This window comes from Liolophura sinensis, chromosome 7 (assembly GCF_032854445.1).
Source record: "Liolophura sinensis isolate JHLJ2023 chromosome 7, CUHK_Ljap_v2, whole genome shotgun sequence".
Taxonomy (NCBI): Eukaryota; Metazoa; Mollusca; class Polyplacophora; order Chitonida; family Chitonidae; genus Liolophura; species Liolophura sinensis.
The window spans coordinates 49,976,901-50,001,675 of record NC_088301.1 but is presented as its reverse complement, the minus strand read 5'-3'; the positions used below and the strand labels follow the sequence as shown (position 1 = coordinate 50,001,675).

At 35.9% G+C, this 24,775-nt stretch overlaps 1 protein-coding gene across 2 annotated transcripts; it reads right to left on the bottom strand.

Annotated features, from left to right (window-relative positions):
• Positions 1-13: 13 nt before the first annotated feature.
• On the bottom strand, positions 14-24,535 carry LOC135470371 (gamma-secretase-activating protein-like). 2 transcript variants are annotated; one of them, XM_064749272.1, is made up of 31 exons: positions 24,470-24,535; positions 22,551-22,666; positions 20,607-20,692; positions 20,290-20,343; positions 19,892-19,961; positions 19,428-19,490; positions 18,430-18,588; positions 17,436-17,482; positions 16,577-16,768; positions 16,066-16,115; positions 15,866-15,906; positions 15,419-15,516; positions 15,019-15,103; positions 14,416-14,493; positions 12,996-13,088; positions 12,251-12,568; positions 10,797-10,954; positions 10,143-10,212; positions 9,742-9,839; positions 8,482-8,697; positions 8,100-8,176; positions 7,690-7,807; positions 7,199-7,294; positions 6,793-6,869; positions 6,359-6,502; positions 5,751-5,821; positions 5,291-5,352; positions 4,898-4,988; positions 3,345-3,407; positions 2,148-2,237; positions 14-1,795 (listed from the first exon to the last, which is right to left on the bottom strand). In XM_064749272.1, exons 2-31 carry the CDS (start codon positions 22,633-22,635, stop codon positions 1,689-1,691), a joined length of 3,057 nt encoding a protein of 1,018 aa, XP_064605342.1. In that variant the 5' UTR covers positions 22,636-22,666; positions 24,470-24,535; the 3' UTR covers positions 14-1,688. The 2 variants fall into 2 exon arrangements, with proteins under 2 accessions (XP_064605342.1, XP_064605343.1); XM_064749273.1 differs by lacking the exon at positions 2,148-2,237.
• Positions 24,536-24,775: the final 240 nt, after the last annotated feature.

Genomic DNA, 24,775 nt, shown 5'->3' with positions numbered 1-24,775 from the left:
ATATAACCTGATATAGCTTTATAAATTTTATTACAACTTATTATAACAGAATATAGGCAACAAAAGGAATATCAAGTAACATTAGAACAACATTTTTCATGAACTAAAACATTTAGTACTTTTTCTAGGACACTATTTATGCACGCATATTAATTGAATTGCTGTTCAGACAGATACAAACTAAAGAATATCAAAACCGTACAGGTAACACTTCTTAAGAGAATATCCCCTGTAAATATGAGCTGTCATAAAGTGTTGTAAGCCCGTTTAGAGGGCGTCAATATATAGAGAATGTCAATAACAAGTTGTACGTCTGTAGCCCTTTCACCTGTGTGAAGCATATGTGAAAAGGAGGGTTTTATGTTGCAAGTTCCCAATGGAGAATCTTTCATCCTAGAGTAATTCGGGCCTAAAATGCATAGTTCATTCCAGGCTTTGTGAGGACGTATTGTTGTCAAGGTGGTAATGTTATTACCAGAGAATATCTGTCGTATAAAATGTACGGAAAAATGTACCCTATTCTTAGAGAACGCTCCTAAGGTGGAGGCATTTTTGCTGATGTCTTCACATACAGATTTATATTTCTTCAGAATTATAAACAAATTTTGATATCTTTATAGTCTACATGTTATTATTACAAATCTTTCCTGAGACATATGGGCCTGCTTGTTTTCCATTCTTTTAAACGCTTTGTTTGAACACAAAGTAATTAATTGTAAATAAGTTACAGTCATAAGTGGACTAAAAGATATGGCTGTCATATACATCCATATGAAAGTAAGCATATAAATATCATTCAAAAAATCTTTTTACCGGGTAGACAAGGTCACATAGAGTATATATATAATTGTGCATATATTCTGAACATACATAGATACATTTGAACATACATAAACGTTATGATACTACTACATCATACAAAATCATTAGCAACGCCAGAAGTTGGGCTTCACAAAACTACTTGAGATTACATTTCAACGAGAATTGCACACCTGTGAATTTAAATCACAAAATTGAATCAATCTTCAGCTGTAAGGCCCAAGGACACCGGTGACGTCAATTATTCCCACTTTTCATATACCTACATATATATAATAAACAACATCATATGGTAGTTAACCTAATCTAAAAAGTAAAATGTTCAGTAAATTGAATAAATTTCAGCACAATGTTTAAAAATATGTTCTTTAAATATACACATAATAAATTACATAAATATTTCTGTAAATTAATAAGCTTTAACAATAAAGTTTCTGACCATTAACACCTACAAGTATAGTTTTCCTTACTTGCAAAAGATGTAACATGAAAATTAATTTATGAATTTGTGTTACATATTCAAGAACTTGTTTACTTACATGCACATGCATATGATTACATATCTGAACAAAAAACAGGTACAATTATGTTTTACAGGTCATTCAAATCAATCTGCTGCTGGATAATTCTTCTTAGAACATGAACAAATAGAGTTACGTTCCTGACCGACAATATTTTGGTGATAAGGCATACAGTTTTGAGGTGCGTTGGTGGTGGGTGTATGACTGCAACAAAATCATCTTTTTCTCAAGAACTCTGTCAAACACATTTTCTCCAACCATATCCAATTAAATGTGAAAGATTAAATGTGAGATCTTCCACTCGGGTACATCACACCTTTCCATAAAGGTGAAATTTACATCCAGGTGTCAGAAGTTGATGGTACTCAAGTCTTCTGATGTGTTAAAGGTGGCCACATCCCTTATGAAACGAGGTTCCATATGTTTTGTATCTTCAACAAGCAAATCCTGTCTCTCTACAAATATGACCAAAAAATCTGTTTCAAATATTTAATCAAATAATGCTTCTTTGAATTTTAACCGCAGATATTTCTTTTGTAATTTAACAAAAGATTTTACATATAAGAGTACCAGAACAAAGTTTATTAATGTCAATGAGTGGGAAGGTAACTCCACTGAACATTTGCATTTATATGCATACCTGTATACATACATTTGAATCATTAGGCAATAGTAAGAGACAGGCTATCAAGGAAAACTGAAACAGGCTGTCTTCTCTGTAAATCAGTATTTTGACTAAAAAATTCTAACTTAACCAATGTGAATACATGCCCATTAGTACTGATGCATGTGAATGTGTGCACATACCTCTTTCTTGCATCAAATGAAGCAAGGTGTCCAGAGGATGGAACATTGACTGGACGCCAGGATGTCTATTGGGGTCACTTTCCCTAGCGCCTGTTGTTGTAAAACATTGTAATGTACTTTGAATCGTAAACATGTTGGGTCACAGCATATCTGCTGCTTAAAACCTTCAATATTTTCTATTAAAACTGGGAAACTGAGAATAGATATCAACTTATGTTGGATAACCTACAGCAGCAAAATGAGCCCTTGTATGTATATGTATGAATGTTGGTTACTGTAAAGTACTGATTATTTGCTGGAATTTATTTTAGCAGATTTATTTACTCCAAAAATATGTTTGAATTAATTTTCGTGTATTTAATCAAGGGAATACTGAAAAAAATGTTAAAACTGTTCAATTTTCCTTGTTATAATATGGCTGAAATTACTCAAGGACATTAAACAGGGATTATCAAGTGTGGCTTTAATCCTCTTTCGTTTCCTGCAGCATCGCTAATCCTCATAATCTGGATCAGAGATTAAAACAATGGGGGATGGATTATCACTATGTATGAGGATTACTTTTGCACCTAATCTGAGCAGTCTACCTTAACTCTTTTTTTTTGCACCTTTGATAAGTAGTTTTAACCAACTAGCAAAGTGACCTGTTGCCTTTTGAGCAGTTCAACAACGACATCCATGTTACAGTCAGGATACATGCTACAAGGGCAGGTGCCTTTGTATCTACCTTTCTTTCACTTTACCGACAAACCAAAGATTAAACTCCCACTTTGTTTTATACCTGCCAAGCTCTTTCACCAGAGTTTGAATATATTTAAATCCTAATTTTTCCCTACTTGCTATTAAAATTCAGCTGGCCTGCATGGCTTTCCAACTCCTGTCAGTCCGGAAAGATTTCACTTCATTAATAATACAAGGCCATGGGATCATAAAGCAATATTAGACTGTTTTACGCCGTGCTCATGAATATTTCACTCATACGACCGCGACCAGCATTATGGTGGGTGGAAACTACACAACCATCCACAGGTTGCTGACAGACCTTCCCACTTACAGCCAGGGAGGAAGCCAGCATGAGCTGGACTTGAACTCAAATTAAGTACTTCACAGAATATGTCTACGTTCCAAACTTTTACATGGTGTTTACCCTATCTGCAATTCAGGAAATGGTTACTGACAACAAAATTACAAACTCACCATAGGGACTGGAATCGGTGGACACATTTCGGGGAAAAGAACCCCTGTTTCTCATCTCGACACCTGCAAATAATGTTAAGAATTAAGTAATAAATCAACCATATGCATTACAGAGCAAACACACAAAAAAAACTAAAATATATATATATACATATAAAAATAATAGCTTCATTCACTGCGTGTACAGCATATACACAGTGAATGAAGCCATTATTTCTATTCTAACACATCACCCATTCACTTGTAGCTTACACTAATTTTCAGTTTTTACTCCCTTTCAATTTTCAAACTGATACCTATTCACTCCTTTATTTTGATTTCACATCTCTTGTGTCCATCGTCCCATGGAAGAGCCCACTTTAAAGAACTACAGGGTCCACATCAAGAACCAAGGAGCATACCGCATCTTGCAAGTGACGGTTGTTGGAGAAGTTTCAGACATTCCTAAAGTAAGTCTTCACGCAAATATTTAAGTAGAGTGTGTTGAGATGTGGAAAGAAAACTGATAAGAGATCTACAGACCACAATAATGAACGGGATATTTAACTAACAAGGTGGCCAGTGCTACACAAGAAACTGAGGCAGTCAGCACTCAGTAGCAAATGCGCTTGGTAAACTGTCTACACATAGACTAGTAACGTACAGAGGATGTTACCAGCTGCAGACTCTCGGCTAACTCAACTGCTTTGTGCCGTCACTGACAACGTGTAGCCTGGGATGAAGGCATGCAGGCTTGGATATTTCCCACACTTGCTTGCCCCTGTCACCAGATATTTGCATACCCAGTGTGCCACACAAACAGTAGGGTTTTTATCTGGGCGCTGGAAAAGACTTTTTTATTTGCCACATACACTGATAAAGACTGAACCTTTTTGATTGGACCTGATTATTTAAACTTTGTAGTAGCTGAGTGTGAATAGAACTGACAAATCTAAGTAATCTAAGTAATCCGCCCTAAAGTTTAACACATTAACCTACATAGAAACTGCACGGCTTCATATTCATGACGTCAAATAGTTCGCTTAAACTGTGTGTGGTACCAACCTATCCTCCCTGCGGTTTGAGCAACCCTGCTGAATGCTATGACGTTACTCTTCGACGACAGTGTTGGATTGCATGAAAAAATTCACTGCATATATGGTCTCTATTCTCTGTGTAGTACACATCTGGCAGATATATACATATGTAAAATAGTTAATACCTGTATGAAGTTATATCTTGTTTGTGTAATTAGCTTTGATGGGACTTTGCTCATGTTTTCATTTTCAATGCATCAATCATAGATTGGCATAAATAATTGGTAAAAATACATAAAAGTACACTGTATCTGGCAGGTATGTCTTTCAATGATTTTCACCAGACTACATACAGTGTACAAGTTACAATGAAGAAAATCATCCATAGACAAACTAGGGGAGGTAATTCAGGTGTATTTTGAGCTGAAGTTCAGAGTTTCTATATTACAAATAAAAGCCATAGGTATAGATCATAATCAGAAGAAGTAAATACATGTACATGAATATTATGTAAAGCTACCATCTAGTCCTGCTTACCATCTCTTAACAGATGAGAGACTTGCTGCATGGCTGTGTGACGGTAGGCAATGTGATGATCCCATTTCTGAAAACACTCTTCTGCTAAAGGCTGAATAAGGATACAAAGGCAAGTATTTGAAATTTCAAAGTAAACAACAAACATATGAAAATATTGCTTAGGTACGGATAAAAAGTTGGCAGAAAACATAAATTCAGGCATGTTAAAGATTAAGAATGGCCGCTAACAATACTTTTAAAAAACTAAGCATCACTTAAATGGCATAAAGGTTCTTTTATACACAGTAAAATGTCACTGGGCTAATTTAATTTAACCATAGAAGTAATGGGCTGGTGCTAATAATTGGTGCTAACAACAAAAACTCTTAATTTACATGAGTTTCATACACTCACCTTTGGAAGCCTAGAAATGATCTGTAACTTAACCTGTGCGTTGGCATCATCATCAGGTAAATCTGCAACAATTAATTAAATTTTTTCAGACCGAGGATAATAATCCGTTATGGGCTGTACACATTTCCTTGGTTGAAAGAGAGATGATGCTTAATCTGTATTACAACGGCATACTCCATTTGATAAACATACCTGTACATGTACACAGGTGTAAATGTTGATGTGGGCCACAGGTCATATATGCAACTCTCAGGATACAAGTACATAATAAACAAAGGGTTTGTATATATTCAAACTTAAATAAGTCAATTACAAAATCAACAAGGCTAGATAGAATACGCATGTATATAGCAACCGAGAACATACCTATTATTATATATAGCATGTAAAAGTTTTTCAGTTTTTAAGTAACTGAAATCTTCTCAAGCAAAAGTCCCATTAATGTAACAACTCAGCATACCTTCCATAACCTGTGCCACAAACTCGCCTGTCAGCATGAGAACTCCTCTATCTACATACTGCAGAAACAGGCTGAAGACAGAGAAATCACACTTTTAGCACCCTGTATATATACAGGAGCAAGTAGCTTGTACATGTGAATCAACTGTAGAGGTCCATTTGCCAAAGATCTGCCCATTAGCATTCTGAGATAGGTAAAGTTACAAAACAATAACAAATTAATCTGTTTTATGCTGACTTATGCTATGAAATATTCATGTAATTATCTACATAATGTAATGTATGTATATGCTGAGCGTAGCAAGAAGAAAATAATGAGTTGACATAAAGGAATCATCACACTCAACCACATCTTTTATGTCTAATATCACAGACATGCTAAATCAATTACTGTTGATCCCACAACAGCCAACTGTTTACAAACAATAAGCAAACCCCTTACTGTTGTTGAGTTAGGAAACGTAATTGGTGTGAGCATTTCTTTCAAATGTGTATAATGACTACTTGATATGGATGAGAAATTTACCTGTGAAAACATGTAAATGTCTGAGCTTTTACAATGTAACAAATTGAAAGTGAAACTGAAGTTAACTCCTAACTGAGTGGTACCTTAAATCCAATGACCTGTACCCCATCACCGTGAAGTAGGTGCTAAAACCGGGTGGAGTAGGATATGCCAGTTCCTGAACTGCCATGTAAAATCTCTCAAAGAGCTGGAAGAGTTCATACTCCCTTTCAGATGCTGGTTTAGTGCTGGAATATAAACAATTTATTTTCCGCATTTCATATCGTCTTTAAAAATCACAACATCAAGTAAGAGGCTGGATTTCACTGGTTATGTGTGACAATGTAACAACTCTATATGCTGTAGTATTTCATATCTCAAAAAGTCTCACATGAACCATTTATGGCTGGAATCCAGACTCCAGTAGATGTACATGGGGGTGGACCTTCTAAGTGCTAGACCACCACAACCTCTACACGTATGTGTATACAGGTATATCTTTAATCAAAAAAATCTTTATAGAACGCAAGACACTCACAGTGGTACGTATTCAGCAGGATTTGTTGGCCCACGTATACTCCATAGCATGTGACATAGCTGCTTAGCCTGCTGCATCTGTAACAGATTAATATAAATCCTGTGCTCATTGCTTTAAACATATATACATGATACATGACCAGTACATGTTTAAACACTGAAATATGAGCCAAGTTTAACAATGATATAAGTTCTGGAGATATATATATTTACTAAAGAAAAGTTCTTGAATCAACAGTGTTTATCAACAGAAATTTAACACTAAAATGTGAGAGCATCTTCCTGGTCATGAATTTAATCAAATACCATTGTCTAATGGACTTTGTGAATACAACAGCCAATGAAACTCATATGGAATCAGAAACATTATGGCATCTCTCCTTAAGCATAGGTGTTTCATGATTTACCTGACAGCTAATGTATTCTTTGGCTACATTAGCAACTTTTATCTTTGAATCCTTTCTTAAATACTTTCCGAGGTGATCCACAAAGAGCTTCGCTGTCTTCAAAGGGATAACAGCAATATGAAAGTAAAATCAAATTAAGCTGACATTCTTGTATTCAATATTTTTGCTACTCCATAATCATTAAAATGAAGAGGTATTAGAGGTATTGTGTATTTTATCTTTCTAGTTTTCATCTGACTGATAATTAACACTACTGTCAAAATTTGTCATTGATGTTTAATATGGCTCTCAGGTTTATAGTTCAGGAAAATTGGAGTGCCCTCAGCCATCTCAACTGATCTGTCCACAGATCTCTCTTTAGTATTTTAGGAATTTTCAGGTAAGCTTTCTATATAGCCTATATTTTAAAAAGATTAGCCAGAATTTGCTGTCACCTGTCATGCTGGTTCACTCTGGCTAGTAGATTGTTTTACACATAGAAAGTACTCTACCTGGTTGATCAGCTTATCCTGCTGGGGGTGTAAGGTGCCCTCTGAGAGGAAAGGAGGCAGTAATCCCAACACTGAGTCTGATCTTTTCCTGTTACCAGGTGAGGGTAAAGAGAAGGACCTAGGCAAGAAATTGGAAAATGTTATCACCACATGAATATTTCTAAAGTCATTATCTGTACACTGTTTTCCATAAACTTTGAGTCCTTCATACATTGCAATATGTTTCAGTGTTTGTCCTTGTCTAACTCAGGTTATTCTACCCAGCTTCAACAAACAGGATTGCAGAACTGTTGATTCAAAGTCATCATGATTAATACCTTCAGCATTATTTCACATCCACATTATTCAAAAAGATATTGTATTTGTTAGATAGTAATTTGGTTGAATACAAACTTCTAGTTCTGACTCACGTTCTGGCTCTGGCAGAAATCCGGCCCAGGAAGGAGTCCTTCTCTTGAGTCTGTGATACAGCTGAGCGTGAACTTCCCTGGGTATAAACGGACATTATATACATCCTATTTACATTGGATAAAACAAATACATTTAAGTTGCTAACAGGTCCATGTCTAGAGCCATTTCAGCTCTGGACAATGTTTGGGCTCCAAAACTGTTAGGCTCCCAAACTAACTACTAAACTGAACAAATATATGATGGATTACTAATAAAAAGTTAAGTCTTAAGTTAAGACTTAAAAGCCCTCCAAAAGTACCACTCTGAATTGCATTTTATCAAATTTTTTCTCACACCATTCCACCATTTATTGAAAACACCTGAACATTTACCTTTACCTACCTTTTGACTGTCTGCGTTTAACTCCTTGAACCCAGCTCTGTTTTGAGAGAAGCGGCTTGGTTGGGCAATCTGCCTACTCCTCAGGTGCAAACACAGATTGTCCCACAAGTCTTCTGGGAGGCGCCGCTGCTGTCTCTCTCGAACAGACTTTGTTCCAATGTTCACAGATTGTAGTGGTACATAGGACACCCTTGACAGCAACTCACCACAACTTATCTGTGATATGCATGTACATAAAAGTTGAACGATGACTTTCAATGCCAACATTAACCTTTCAATAAAAATTCACGAGTCTGGAAACGACATTGCACTTTAAACAGCTAGTTAGACAATTAAATCTATTTGGTACACTGACTATACCTTTCATTTGTTAAGGCCTAAGGAAGGAAACAATACATGTACATATTGTCATTAATGATTCATTGAAGCGAGTGACTATATAAAGCCAGGTGATTTCTCATGTAAAGCATATTTTAGCCGAAGAATACAGAATACATGAAAAGGTACTATAAAAGGAAGACTATGGTTTTAAGGAAAATGAAAATACTGTAATTTTTTAACCTTTTTGCATGTTTGCAAGGTGTTTATTCAAGCATATTCTGAAGGCTTTATTCTGTGTAGACGTAAAATTACACTTTTTGTGAAGCCCTGAAACAGGCCAATCCAACCAATATAGTTTTGTCCTCAAAATGAACTTAAAAATGAGTATAAATCAGACTTAAAGTTGATCATTTGTACACAAAAAGGTTGAGGAACTAGGGTATGCCCCAAAAATGAGTAAAAAATTTTCAATATAAGGTATATTTCAATGTAAGGTATGCTTCTTAATAGCCATTTTGTTTTACATATGTGTTCCATTTGTTGTCAGAAATATTTAATGGGAACGTGCGACCAGCTGACATCACCACACCAAGCCACTTAATTTCTGAACAGAACACGTACATGTACCTTAGGAAAACTGTGGTTTAAAATATTTTTATGCCCCAAGAAGAAAGCTGAGAAGCGTTTTGTACTCTTACATGTTTATAAGCCTCATCATATACAAGCAATCAGAAATATAAACCAAGTATTTCCTATGACAAGTTGTCGTTACATTTCATACATTGAAACAATGGCTTTCTGACCAATACATGTATGTGAGCCAATATGTTTATAATCTGGGAGCAATAAGATAAAAAAACTTTAAAACATAAATAAGAAACTAATCTTAAACACTGGTACATCCAGTTATACATCATAATTATTCTGTCACAGAATTACCTTCTCAAACATGCCTCTGAATGAATGGCTTGTTGTGAAGGGTAATAACTGGAAAACATCTCTTTCCACCTGTCGTCTTAAGCTTGCATATGTCATACCTGAGAGGAAAAAGTCACAAGCATCACCATTTCAAACCACATACATTTTTATGGCAGTGTATCTTAAATGTCAGATGAACAATTGCAGCTGATCACTTTCAGTGAACACTACTCATTACGTAAAAAGTTTTCCCATATTATAGCATTAAATTGCTTCATCCAAGATTCAGACCTGCAATATAGGCCAACATGTATCAAATCATTTACAAACTGACAAACCCCTAGACAACTCTTGTGAATTCCAGCAATTTATGGAAAAAAAGGTTCATTAACATCCTTGTTATACAACAAAAGATACCTTACCCATTAGAAATTCTTCCATCAATCCGGGTACCTCTGGACTGGCACAATCATATGCAACCATTTCAAACAACTACAGAGAAATACGGAAAGGTTAGTAAATAAAGTAATTAGAGACCAAATGCAAATATAAATGCCAAAATTAACATGATCACATCTGATTGAATGACCAAAAAGTAAACCTCTGGTAAACTGAAGTTTATCAGGTGGATGAGGTCTAACAGAAACATAAATGCAACATTTCTAAATGCTATTAACTTGCATTTTAAATGAGAATTGTTAGGTTCAACTGTAAAATATTTGGAAAGTAAAAATGATTTGTGAATCAAGACAGAAAAAAAATCCAGAAGATTAATACCATCCATTTTGGATAATTTATAGTATATTATGGGTATGCTGTTCTGTTGTACTGTGTTAATAAACACATCACTTCACAAAGGGAGGAAACTCTGGAAAACCCACAACTAAGGCAAATTAAAAAACCGGATTCTGTGTAATAACTCTAGCAAGAACAGGCAAGAATACATATTCTTACCATATCTATTACCGATTCTGTACACAATATTCATAGTGAGCCATAGTGAAACAAGGTCGCTAACAATTTCCTGATCAGTTTAGTCTGTAAGAATACATGCTCTGTCATAATTAAACATGTACCTGTTTCAGTAGAAAAATATCCTTTCCTTGTCTGATGACATAGTGCAATATTGCTTTTCGTGTGGCCTCCATATAGCATGAGCTGAAAAGGTGGATCAGAGCTCCTGTGTTTATTCCCAGCTGATAGACTTTACCCTGTTCACTGTCACACATGCAACCTTCAACACAAGATCCAAGAGAATCAATCAGAATCAAATAGATACATACATTTGCAATGAGTTTTTTGTTACAATAATCAATCTGTTTTAATTTTAAAAAATTTTATCATTAACGATGGAACTGTGCGATTACCGAAGGTAAAAATTGGAGAAGGCAACATTCTTACGACAATGAAAATCAGTGAGGTGTACTCAGGCATATTCCATGAACTCATATCTTATTACCTAGATAAGTGTTCTCCATGCTATAAAGCACAGTGCTAACTTTTGAAACTATTTCATCACCATTATTTTACACTTTGGCACATCAACTGTTTCAGCCACATTTTGTCACAAAAGTTAATTTGTCTGATTCCATCACATGTACAGAAGGCAGAAAAGTAAATAACTGTGATATCTGCAGTACCTAGGAAATTGAAGTTATTAACATCATAACTTAACACCATTACTTATGAAGCTCTATCTATTTATAACATGATTCCAACAACTGTGGCTCACCAATGCGGTCGCTGTGAGTTCAAGTCCAGCTCATGCTGGCTTTCTCTCCGGCCGTAAGTGGGAAGGTCTGCCAGCAACCTGCGGATGGCCGTGGGTTTCCCCCGGGCTGTGCCCGGTTTCCACCCACCATAATGCTGGCCGCCGTTGTATAAGTGAAATATTCTTGAGTACGGCGTAAAACACCAATCAAAAAAAAAAAAAAAAAAAAAAAATCCAACAACTGTGGCAATTAGCCAATTATTTACTATAAGTAGTACAACTGTCACAAGCATATTTCATTATAGGCATCCTTGTTTTTATTCTATGGCATCACTTCATTTATCACCTTGATTAGTCACCTCCAACAATGAACATCAATAAATTTTATGGAAATTAACCACACAATTCAAAAACATTGATACAATCGAATAACTAGAAACTTACAGGTACCTCAGAGGGGATAAATATTTATGAAAATTGAGCATAAATAAGACGTATGTAAATTTTCACAGAACAGGTGAGTGAGTGCTTTAACATCATACTTAACCACTTTTCAGTCGAATGACAACAAAGGAATACTTAGAGTACATGTAATGTACCTCCTTGTTGGAGGACGGATTTCCACTGCTCTTTTATCTAGTGATGCTGAAAGCCATGCGAGTAAGTTACAACTTCCTCTTTTAACTTCTCAGGTATGACTCGACCCAGGATTGACCGTGGATCTAGTGTTTGTCCTATTTTAATTCTTGAGGCTAGTTGATTTCGAAATCATGCCGGGTGAACTGGTCTTTAGCCAGCTGTGGTCACACTGGTACTTACATCCTGCGTTCATGCTGGTAGATTTTTTGATGAAAGGTGAGAGGTGTCCCAGTTGAGCAGCATCCTTGCAGACCAATGGCATTACCGAGTTTGTGGGGTTTCTCAGCAATGTCTGATCCACATCCTGTTCAGTCCCAGGCAATGATGGACCAGTAATGTGTGTGAGGACCCAGTCTTCATGAACATCAGTAAATGTGAGACTCTTAACAAAGGTCTGCTCAGAGTCATGTGGGTCATCTGGTAATATCAAAGTTTTCACAGCAGTTTCATCACTATGTAGTTGGAATCCATCTTCTTGACATGCCTCCCAAGTCTTCCCTGATATTGGCAATGAGACAATGAGTCAGAAGGTTAAATTTGACGTGTAATATAAAACACTGTCCATTATCTATCACACAGTTTAATGCTGTCATATTTATAGTGCTGACTCAATAAATCATCATTTCATAGATGCAAGACACAAGGCCAACAAAGCCCTTAACATGTTCCCAAATTGATGCATCCTCCGATATGCCACCAGTTCTATTTTGATTAAATTTCCCTTAACTTCCAAGCTTTAGAAGATTGTACATCTAACTAGGCCTGTCAGTAAAACAGTATGTTCTGGTTATCAAGGACTAGTTTTACAAAGCCACTGTAGCATTAACCATGGTGTAGGTATAATGTGGCTCAAGTAGTGACATGCACATTACGCTAAAAGTACTTAAAGAATGTCAAACCAAGTAAGTAATAAGCACAGACTTACTGTGCAACAGGATATGGTGGCACGGCTCAAATTCAATATTCACATCAAGCACGTGAACAAAATAACCAGGCAACAAAACCATTAGGTAATCATCTGAAAAGAGAGTTTATGATTGTTTAATTATTTATTTATTTATTTCACTGTGGCTTAACATCATACTCAAGAATTTTTCATAATTGTAGACAATGAACTAAGGAAACCCAGAGGACACCACAGATCTATGGCAAATTATTGCCGAACTTTCCCACATGTAACATACAGACCTGTGAGCTATTTTAGTGGTAGACAGCTGTCTTCAACAAACATATCAGTATGGAAATGACAACACAAGAGCTGCGTTAACAATGAGAGCCAGGGCATCTAGAAATTATCTTTTCAAGAAGACACTTAAGAAGCACACATACATGTAATTGTATTAATAAAATACAGTGATGCATATATCAGCCGGTGGAGTATAGTTGGATTTTAACACATGCACATGTACATTAATGCCATCTGATGTCTTATATACATTAAGGCAAAGTTAAAATCTTTTTAATAAATGTAACTCTGCTTAATATGTTTTCAAGTTTTGAAGATAGTAGAGCATATACATAAATCTCATTCTTCCCACACTGGTAATTATATATACAATTAAATACAGGCACAGTTAAGTATTTTGCACACATACTTTCACTTTAACTGATAACCTTGCAAGTATAAAGCTCATACACATTAAAAATATTTAAAGGGACATACCGCCTACGTCAAAAAATTGTGCTGTTATTTAAACGTCATCTTCATGAAGTGAATGATCGAATGTTCAGTTTTATCCGAGGGTTTCCCTTCGACCATCAACTCACTGAAGTCCCTCTATTTGGAAAGTCTGATTTTTTTAGTCAGTTACCTCCCCTAGTCTAGGCGACGGAAGATGTTCTGTGAATTTCAAATGTCAGACAAGGCACTGTGTTTTAATTATGTGTTCTACCATGTAACTTCATTTCTGCCAATGACAATTCTGATTGTTTTATAGAATATTATCAATAGAAAAGAAGATCGTATTTGGTTTACTAGACTTTTAATTTGCTTTCAATCTATCATATTGTTTACAAGTGCGATCCACATGCAAACATTACAGTGTGGAAATCTTTGTGCTGCTTCCTTTGCACGTCATCTCATCAGGCGGACAGTTTAGACCAGTGACGGATTTCCCCACACATCTCTCCTTATTGACATTTTGCAGAAAAGACCCAGAAGGTTTAGCTAGGAGTCAAATGGAATTCATTTTTGTTTTTAGATGAACCAAATCAAAAATTCTGAATTTTTTTTAGCGGTATGCCCCTTTAAAGAATAGTGTAACACATGAATGCAATATTTAACAGCTTATATGTTGATTTTTCTCATATTTCAAAATCTCAGATGTACAGTCATAATAGCTTACTCATCCAGGCAAATGTAATCCGGGCAGTCTTGGCTACTGACCATGGAATTTTAGACACATAGCCTTGCAGTTCTTTTGCTATAAAGGAAAGAAAAGGCCAAGTGGTCAACAGTTTGAACACAAAGGAATTCATGCAATGTCCTACGCACTGGCTGCCTTCATCTGAACTATGGTAAGCTAATTACAGGTATATGTCTTAAGACCATCTGCAATCTTCTCACTAAATCTGGAATTAACCCTAGCCCATATTCACAAATGGGTGTTTTTTTTTTTTTTTTTTACTTTGACTGGTGTGTTATTATGTAATCAAGCCATCAGGTTTAGTGGTGCAGCAGGTAACTACTGCAATCTAACAAGGTACACATCAAAGTTAACATATTATAAAAAAAAACAGCAGGACCCTATCACATCTAGAAGGAGGTGCTACATGAAATGGGCACTGGTATAGTCCAGTGAAGTTAAACCCTGTGCATTCCTCAGGCAAAAAGTGCCCCTAACTGGGGAGTGGGTCAAGGAACCATTTCACAAAAAACACCTGGATAAACTGCCTGTACCTCTGGCTTTTATCAGTCCCATCTGGTACTTTCTACAAGCTTGGCTTACCATGATGTGGCATTGTCACTGTATACTTGATATCCACCAGTTCATCCCCATCCACATTATCATATGGCTGATCGACATCCATCTCCTAGAAGTTTTGTAAGTGTAATAATAGACAAGTGAATCTTTCTAAAGTGCATACAGGTAAATCTGCTAAATAATGAAACCATAAGATAATTGTTTTTTTACTGTATACATGTGCCTTTTAACATAAAAACCAAGACAGATAAATATTGTTAATAATGATGTTTTTTCTATAATTTATCTTGTAACATAAACAGACTTTATGAAATGAAGCTGTACTGTTTATAAAAAATTAGAAATAATGTTGTATGAATGCTTTTGATTTAACTATCAAAATCTTGTGTAAATGTATGTATATTTCACAGCTTTCCACGCTTACGTCACAAGAGCTATGTACTAGGGGTTGGACAGGATGCTGACAGCACACACACAATGTTCCATTGCTCAAGGTTAACACACTGATGTTGATGGCTTTGTCTGCAACAAAATCAAAATTCATCCTTTAACATTTAATGTAATTCTCCAATATTTTTGAAGGAAGGTGTTTATTCAAGCATATTCTGAAGGCATTATTCTGTGTAGAGTGATAAAATGATACTTTCTGTGAAACCCTGAAATCAATCCGGGACTACCAATGTGGTTTGTCTCCAAAATCAAATTAAAAATATCCATAAAATGCACTAAAAGTTCATCTTTCACATGCAAAAAATTGAGGAATTAGGGTAGCATGCAAAAAAAATGAACATCTTAAAATAGCCACCAAACATTCAGGTCAAATATAACATGTCCTGCAGACAAACCTATACTTTTTAGACAATAATCTTACCTGGAATTCCCGCACTTAAAGGTTCATCCAGATATGTTGATCTGGGAAAGAAACAATTCATTTAATTACAACAAACACTCATCAATGGAAAATAATTTATCAATTCTTTTTAATAATAGATTTCAGACATTGCATAATAATAAAACTTTTAAAAGCTTTAAAACTTCAATTTTCTTTTGTCAAATCTCTGATTGACCTACCTTACATTTGGCTTAACATTCAGGAAATTCAAATTTAGAGGCAGATCCATCTGGAAACAGAATATACTGGTGTCAATAAAACATTGTTTAATAGATATATTCCAAGATCAGATCTCTTTAGCTTCATTTAATCTTTGATTTTAACAAATCTTTTTAACCTTTACAAACATAAACCATGTAGGTTTTACTTCATTTCTGTTTTTGAACATGCACAATTTTCATAAGAATTCATCTCAGCAAATCTACAACTTACCCTTCAGTGTTCTGCTTAAGACAGCATTAAAACATGAAAGGTAAATATAAAAATATGAAAGGAAAACAGTTACCAACTATGGCTGTAATACCAATTTATCATTACACACACAAACCCCAAAAATCAAAAACTCCATTAAGTCATTACATTCATAAAAAAGTTACAAAAGGAATGAATTTGATTATTGCTTAACAATACAGTTACAAAAAGAATCTCCTAGTGGTTCATTAAGACCGGCAGCCAATATAACTGCTTTACCATATGTTCATATTTGGAATGCTGTGAGAACTGCAGACCGGACAGGACAGGTCGAGACACCTGGGCTCCTGCCTCTCCTCGCCCCTTTTCTCGGCGCCCAGTCAAATAGAACAGTCTTTGGTGAAGGCTGTCCCACTGACACCAGATAAACCTCTTCACAAGCTGCTCTGTCACCGGCTGATCTCGCATTATCTTAAACAGGTGAAGGAAAAGACTTGTAAGGTTGATAACTTGGATCAGCAGATCAGATTAGTAGATGTCATTTCGAAAATGGTTTTAAGTAATAATATTATCATATTTATCAAACTCCCAAGAATGATAATACTGTAGAATCACAGATACTATGGATTCAGGAATTTAACTATGGCCAGCAAGCAACTTTCTTCACATGTAACTGCCTGAATTCAAACCTTGGCAATCAGAAATTCTAGCTTTGGCTTTAAGAGGTTATTGAACAGGGTTCAATTCCACAAAGCCATTTCGGATCTTTAAGGAAATTACAACACCTTGCCCATTCAGTTACCTGAAAAACTGCTTTCTCATAACACCTTCGCTCCAAAAAAAAAACAACAAAAAACTCAATAGTCATGCTGATAAAGGTATTGCCATGAACTTGCAAAACCCATTTACAGACACATGTGGATCAGTTAGCAAGGGCATCCATTCAATGAATATTTTATTACAATAAATATCAATTTTAAATCAGTGTATGTGTATAATGTTATGTCTTTTATGCATGTCAGTCATTTAAACACCGATTACTTTTATAACAGTTAAGTAAACATGTCAAATTTAGTGACGAAAATGCTTGATATAACAGCCTTAAACTCCAACGTATCTTGTGTTTCATTGTACTTACAATTAACTTCTCTACTCTCGCCAGGGGAATACGATATAGTCCTATGGCTGAAAAACCAACACAAGTGAGTTTAATAATAGTTAAATGTACAAATGTACAAGTAAAATGGAGAATCCTGTGAGCTATACTTGAAGGACCGACTGCATAATGACATCATCATCATCTGCAAGCAATAAGCATTATGGCCTTGACATGGGCTTGACGTGGGTTCAGATGTTTTTACAAGATGATGGAAGCTAAGTGTGGTATTATACCGACCACCCACTAAGGATGTGCTATATATGAAGGCATGTCTACAAATGGTTTACATGTGTACAACTATAACAAGGTACACACTCACTATCCCCACTCTTAAGTTTAAAGGGCAATAATTCTGGAAATAATTGATGCAGCATAACCCACATAACACAGTCAATATCATTTGCCTACAAAGTATCATGAAAATGCAATCAAAACTGTAGAAGGAGATGCATTAACAAAGTAATGATTACAGATCTATTATGAATAACAAATGACCATAAAATGATCTCATAAAATTATTTCCAAATCACACACCTTTTGTGCAGGCTTTAAAAGAGTAGACAACACTGCACAAAATGTATATATGCATCGACAGAGTATCCCAGAAAATGCATAACTTTTCATATCTGTGATGTGGCACATCCTATTTGTCATGTTGCACTACCAAGATATAGTAGTTCAAAACAAGTCAAATCACGCACAATGAGACAAACGATAACGATGTTATTTATTTGATTGGTGTTTTACACTGTTCTAAAGAGTATTTCATTTATACAACTGTGGCCAGCATTATGGAGGATGGCTCACAACCATCCGTAGGTTGCTAACAGACCTCCCAATTTATTACAAGTCTGGATTCATGTTCCTTGGTGCACAAATCAGGAGTATGGACATAACTGACTTAAAATGTCAGCTAATGCTCTTTATGTTTACATTAGAGGCAGTGGGATTTAGAATCTGAATATTAACTCACATTCCTTGTGTAGAAATAGCAGCATGTGTGCCATTTTCTCCACCGCTCCCCCAGCAGTACCATACAAAAACTGCACCTTTAGATAATTTGGCCTCTCTATATTCAGAGAAAACACGAGTCGCTGAGGAGATATTTCAGCAAAATAGGCCCGGTACAGTGCTACAGAAAATAAAGTACGAATATTTTTAACAAGTAGATGAGACAATATTTCTTTACCATGGAACATGGATCTAATCATAACTATTGAATATACATGTATGCTGCAACTGATTGCAGGGGATAAAAACTGACAAAGACTGCTGCAAAGCTAATCAATAACAAAGACAAAATTGTCTTTCAGTAAATAGTAGATTAATCAACATTTAAAATTTTTTTCTTGAATGCATAAATTATAAAATGACAAAGTAAGCTTCACAGTAGAAACTTACCCTAAATGACCTAAACTTTCATCCACAAAAGTGCATTTATAGAGGCAAATAAATGTCACAAAATTTTATTTGTGGTGCTAAAACTTAAAATTTTCTTGTAGAATATCAACAAATATTCCTAATGAACCTCAATACACCTTTCTCAAATCTATAGAACTCTCAGAATCAGGGAAAATGGGAAAGTTAACCATGGTCAAACAGGGTACACAATTTTCTGATAGACATACATTTAACACCATACTAATAATCTTTAACTAATGACAGATGTCAGGTGACGGCTGGAAGGAAAAACAAGACTGCCCTGGGTTAATCACCAAACAAGACAATCACAGAAAGCCAGCCCGTTAACCATCTTAGCCGGCATAGTCCAAATGTTTAGATAGTGTGGGCATCATAAAATAAAGGCTACCTAGATCTACCAGTTTATTTATTTATAATATTTATTCTTCACACAGTATATAATATTGTAAGCACAGCAGATCCACAAGGGGTATGTTACGGTAAGGCTACAAACTATATGCTCAATGTAGAGCTAGCTGATGAGTGTCTAGAGTATTTTGCCTTTCAAACCTTTGTGAGATCCCTGCTGGACTGATGCTGACCTTGAGGGTGCTGGATCACAAGTTGTATATGCTGAAAGAATAAAAACAGTGCACTTTCATTTTATTGATGTCTGCACACAAATTAACATCAGGTTGAACACTTTTCAGGTTAGTAACAAGAAATATCAGTTTCAATTGTTTCAAAACAATGTTAGATCACAAAGATGAAAAGACATTGTTAATCATGACAATTTTTTTAAACCTGACATTGGACCCAAGGAATTGTCACATGTCCTTGTTATCTATTGCATGATAGCAGCCAGCTTCATAGCATTAGGTTGAATGCATATTTATTTATGTTGTGGTTCAAACACGACAGCCGACCAGTAAGCTACTAAAGACTTCATCCACTAGTCTATTACAGCATAAATTAATAGAATCATCCTTTACATTAATTAATGAAAAACTTGAATTCTGATAGGAAATACTCACCCATCAGTGTTCTTTCAGCATTAACAGAGCATGTGGTGATATATATTTTACTGTCATTTGTCCATATAACCTGAAAATAAGAAGTTCACATCTTACTCATGCTTCAAAACTCACACATGCAGATATCATAATATGGTTACAAGTGCCAATGTAACTAAACTAATGCTGTTCAGTAATACTACAAATATGAAGTCTAAAGTGAAATACATTTAAATTAAACTCTACAAACAGAAAACGTAAAATCATATCTTATAAGTCACAGGTTCCCAAATTAATCCATCATAATGGTGTCTTGTTAAATGGGAAATATAATTGCCCAGTCAAATACTCACAAACCATCTGCTTCAATAAAACTAAATAGCTCATGAAGTTTAACATAGCACTACTGAAGACAGTACCTTGTGAGAGCAGGTTGTTGGGTCATACATAGCTACGTGGGTTACTGGGCTCCTCTGCAAACAAACAGATAGGTCTGTTAAAGCATTAAGACAATTGTATGGATTGTGTAATCAAACAATTGTAAATCAGGCATATTCACTTAATAATCAAACATGAACTTAAACATTTGTTTCTGACAGTATATCTAAATCATGTTTTAGTTTAAGACTACCAGTACCATGGCCTCTGAGATATATGTCATTTTAATAGTTGTAAGTACTGGATATCTTAAATACATGTGACACTAGTATGTTTTCAATAAAGAAGCACTTCCTACCCTGCTGTTGGCAGCCAGATCGTCCCATGTGTAAATGACTGTTCCATCTCTCTCTTGATTCAAGATTCTTGGGAGGATACATTCATCTGAGCATATAATAATAGAGTCATCTCCACTTATTCGCATCATTCAAGAAACTTTCACCTTTTTTAACTTGTATTTGACGGGCACTTGCTTGCTTAAAGAGTTACCCAAGGCATACCTCTACCGGCAGACCACATGCCCTTCACTGACAGGGTTATGTCAGAATGCTTGACAGATATATGTATACGATTATAAAACTTGTCATCACACCTTCATTTCATTCAAATGGTCTTGAAAATGGCATAAAACACAATCACATAAATAAGCAAACTTATCTTGAAGCCTATTCAGAACTTGTAATTTACTTTTCATAGATATATAATATATACAGTACACCTTTCTGGAAAGCTCTCTCACTACATACAGATTATACAACATAAACTTTGTGGATACATGTGGGCATCAAATGATTGCAGAATAAAATAGGAAAAACAATAAGTGCCCCCTGCTTATTTTCATAATCTCATAATCAAGATCGGCTTAATACAATACAATATCACTGTCTAGGCCTACAGTACAACCTGTCTGCACAACATACCTGTGATGGGAAATGTGGTAACAGAACTGGAATGGTACAATAGTTTACAAGCAGACCAACTGCTTTAAAGATCCTTTTTAATTTTATAAAATCACAGAATGATTACCTGTTGATTTAACTTTAATACTCATAAATATTTATTCACATACACATATGTTTGTAATAGGTAATTTAAAATTTATAATTTTTCATGACCAAATCTAACAATAGTTCATGATTTCTACCATGCAAAATTACACGGGGGTGCACCACTGCATTAACTTGAAATACAAAGAGGAAGTGAAAAAGGCTATTATAACAGTATAATTGCATAGAAGGACAACGGTGTTAACATACCTTGGTTAATTACTACTACCCTAATTCCTCAACCTTTTTGCAAATGAAAAAGCAACTTTCAGTGAAATTTATGCACATATTTTAATTTGTTTTTTGGAGACAAAACACTGGGTTAGATTGGCCAATTTATGGCTCGCAGAAAAATATAATTTTACCAGCCTAAACACAATAATGCCTCCAAAATATGCTTGAATAAACACCTTGCAAACATACAAAAAGGTTGAAGAATTATAGTACTTTAATGGTTAGAGAGTCTGCCTCAAAGTCAGGACACCTGGGATCAAACCCAGGTTAGGTCATGCCAAAGATTTTAAAAATGGTATAGTCTATGTACACACACCTATGATGAGTGAGTGAGTGAGTGAGTGCTTGGGGTTTAACGTCGTACTCAACAATTTTTCAGTCATATGATGACGAAGGAATCATTAGGGTGCATGTACGTGTAATGTGCCTCCTTGATGCAGGACGGATTTCCACCGCTCTTTTATTTAGTGCTGCTTCACTGAGACGACTTACCGAAGGCAAGTATGCCGCCCCGCCCGAGCCATTATACTGATACAGGTCAACCAGTCGTTGCACTATCCCCTTCATGCTGAACGCCAAGCGAGGAAGTTACAACTTCCTCTTTTAAAGTCTTAGGTGTGACTCGATCAAGGATTGATCCTGGATCTACCGGTCCCGAAGTGGACGCTCTACCAACTGTGCTATCCGGGTCGGTCACCTATGATGACTCTTCGTTACCATATGACTGAAATGTTATGTGGTACGTAAAACCCTGCGCATACATATATAAAATACATACTAGTACTTCTGAATGTTGGAAGACAGTTTGTGATACAATGAAATGTAAAGGTATACTAATTTCATTCTTAAATTATCTGTACCAAAAAAAAAAAAAAAAAAAAAGTAGCAAGTATCTATCTCATAGTTTCTTAAATTTATATGAAAAGCTGCCTGGTGCATGTTTCCCTGTTCAAGCAGTTTACCTGTTGCCTCTTCATACCCTCGTGTCTGTATCACGCTTTCGATGAGTGTAGATTTCAAGTCCAATGTCTCTGTGAGCTGAAACATCTTGGCCTGTGTGCGTCTCCCTGGACAGTGGCTGGAAATTAAACCAGAACAAAAACTAAATAAAAAAACATGTAGTTCATGTCAACTAGTGATGCATGTACAATGTATATGCCCTCAGATGTCGTATAAACCCCTCAAAACTTTACAATGCGGTTGATAAAAATAATATGTGATGCAATCAGAATTGAAATAAAAGTTAGTAACTGATGCACACCCTGATGGCTTTAAACACCACAGGCTGAGGTTGAAACAAATAGAGTGCCGTAGCTAAAACACACTGTTCATGTACAATGGAAAGTAGATAGAGTCATAACGCTGACTTGCATGGCACACAAGGATGTAACATGGAAAATTGGGAATCACATGTACTCACATGTCTTATCCGCATTTAAAATCCAGTTCTAAAATATCGGCTGTGACAATTTTGATGTCTGTGTGAGCATTTTCAGTGAAACAGAACAGCAACCCGTAGAACAATTGCTTGGTCTGGTCAGTAGGCCTATCCATATGTATAAACTTATATGAAGCCTAAGTAGTTTGTTTCATAGGTTATGCCTAATATCACAGAGTAAATGTATGAATAGGAGATGATAGATCTACATGTACACAGATTCAGTGAACTTTCTATATATATTTCTACTTCTATTCCTTATATTTAGTGATTAAGTGAGATTTTGATTTTGATTGGATTCCTTGAAATTTCTATTCCTTGCAGGGAAAGTGGTAACTATATATATTCCGTAGAAAACATCAATGCTTAAATTTCTTTCAAGCTAAACTACATGTACTGGCATTGTCTTTGGTAAGGCTCATGTGGTCTATAACCTACATCAGTACATTGTGTCTCCACTGGATTTCCTACCTCGACTGGAATTTGAAATAATATACTGGTAATGGTACCTAAATAAAATTCCAAATACCACAAAAGCCAAATGCAAGACTAATTCAAGTGACACTTCAACCGACACCACAGAGGGAATTTTCCTGAGTGTTTGTATATTGAATATCAAACCATATATTTATCTATAATACTAGCAGATACAACAGGCTTGGAATAAGCAGCAGAAAAAGGGTTATGTCCTGCATCCAGTGAGTAGAGCTTAGTGTTTTCCCAGGGACGAAATCGTCACGCCATGGCTGAAATATTGCTGAGTTGGTGTTAAGCCAATCATTCATTCCAGGGGCCAACTGTTTGCAACAGGACAAGGCTGCCATGTAAGTAACACTGTAACTTCTCTTGCTATTATGTCCTGCACCAACTGACCTGTTCTGCTTGAACAGTACCGGTAGCTCTTCAATTTTAATTGTCATAATTTAATGAGTGTGTGATTGCTTGGAGTTTAACGTTGTACTTAACAATCTTTCAGTCATATAACGACGAAGGAATCCTTAGAGTGCATGTAATGTGCCTCCTTGCTTCTGGATGGATTTCCACCGCTCTTTCATCTAGTGCTGCTTCACTGAGACGGCTTACCGAAGGTAAGTAAGTCGCCCCGCCAGAGCCATTATACTGATATGGGTCAACCAGTCCATGCACTATCCCCTTCATGCTTAACGCCAAGCGAGAAAGTTACAACTTCCTCCTTTAAAGTCCTATCTGTGACTCGACCCAGGACTGACCCTGGATCTACCGCTCCCGAAGCGGACATATAATTTAATGTATTATGGTGTGTGACATCTGTCAAGAATCATTTACATATATGTAATTTCAACAACAGTGGGCCTGCAGTTCCACTCCTGCGGACAGTAACAGCCCCCTAAAGAGAACAAAAGACTGTGTGCCCAGAACACACCAAGGTTAACAATTAACTGACAAGCTGTTATGCAAATATACCATGAAGGCCAAATCAAAGATACGAGAATATCTTCACCCTCGCGTCATCGTGCAGGCACCAACTGTCAACTGAGAAGCACGCGACAGGAAGTAAGTTTAACTCGGAACTCTCGCGCGAAGATTTGAAGTTTGACATGAGTTACCTCCCCTGAGGTGCTAGCCGCCAGTTAACCTACCTGTGCCTACATCCATGTTCAAGCCTGACATCAATCGCTATCATATTGTATCCCAATTCAAATTAAGTCAGTCTGACTTTTTTATATTATTATTATTCCATGTTTGTTCAAATGAGATAAATTACAGATA

Bases quoted from the DNA above. Each gene is read 5' to 3' on its own strand.
- LOC135470371 (XM_064749272.1), bottom strand. From the start codon at position 22,635: ATGTTTCAGCTCACAGAGACATTGGACTTGAAATCTACACTCATCGAA. The intron at 18,589-19,427 runs GTTTGAAAGGCA...TATTTTCTGTAG, and splicing joins CCAGCAGGGATCTCACAAAG to CACTGTACCGGGCCTATTTT. The intron at 5,822-6,358 runs GTACCACTCAGT...CTCTGTCTTCAG, and splicing joins TACAGGTCATTGGATTTAAG to CCTGTTTCTGCAGTATGTAG.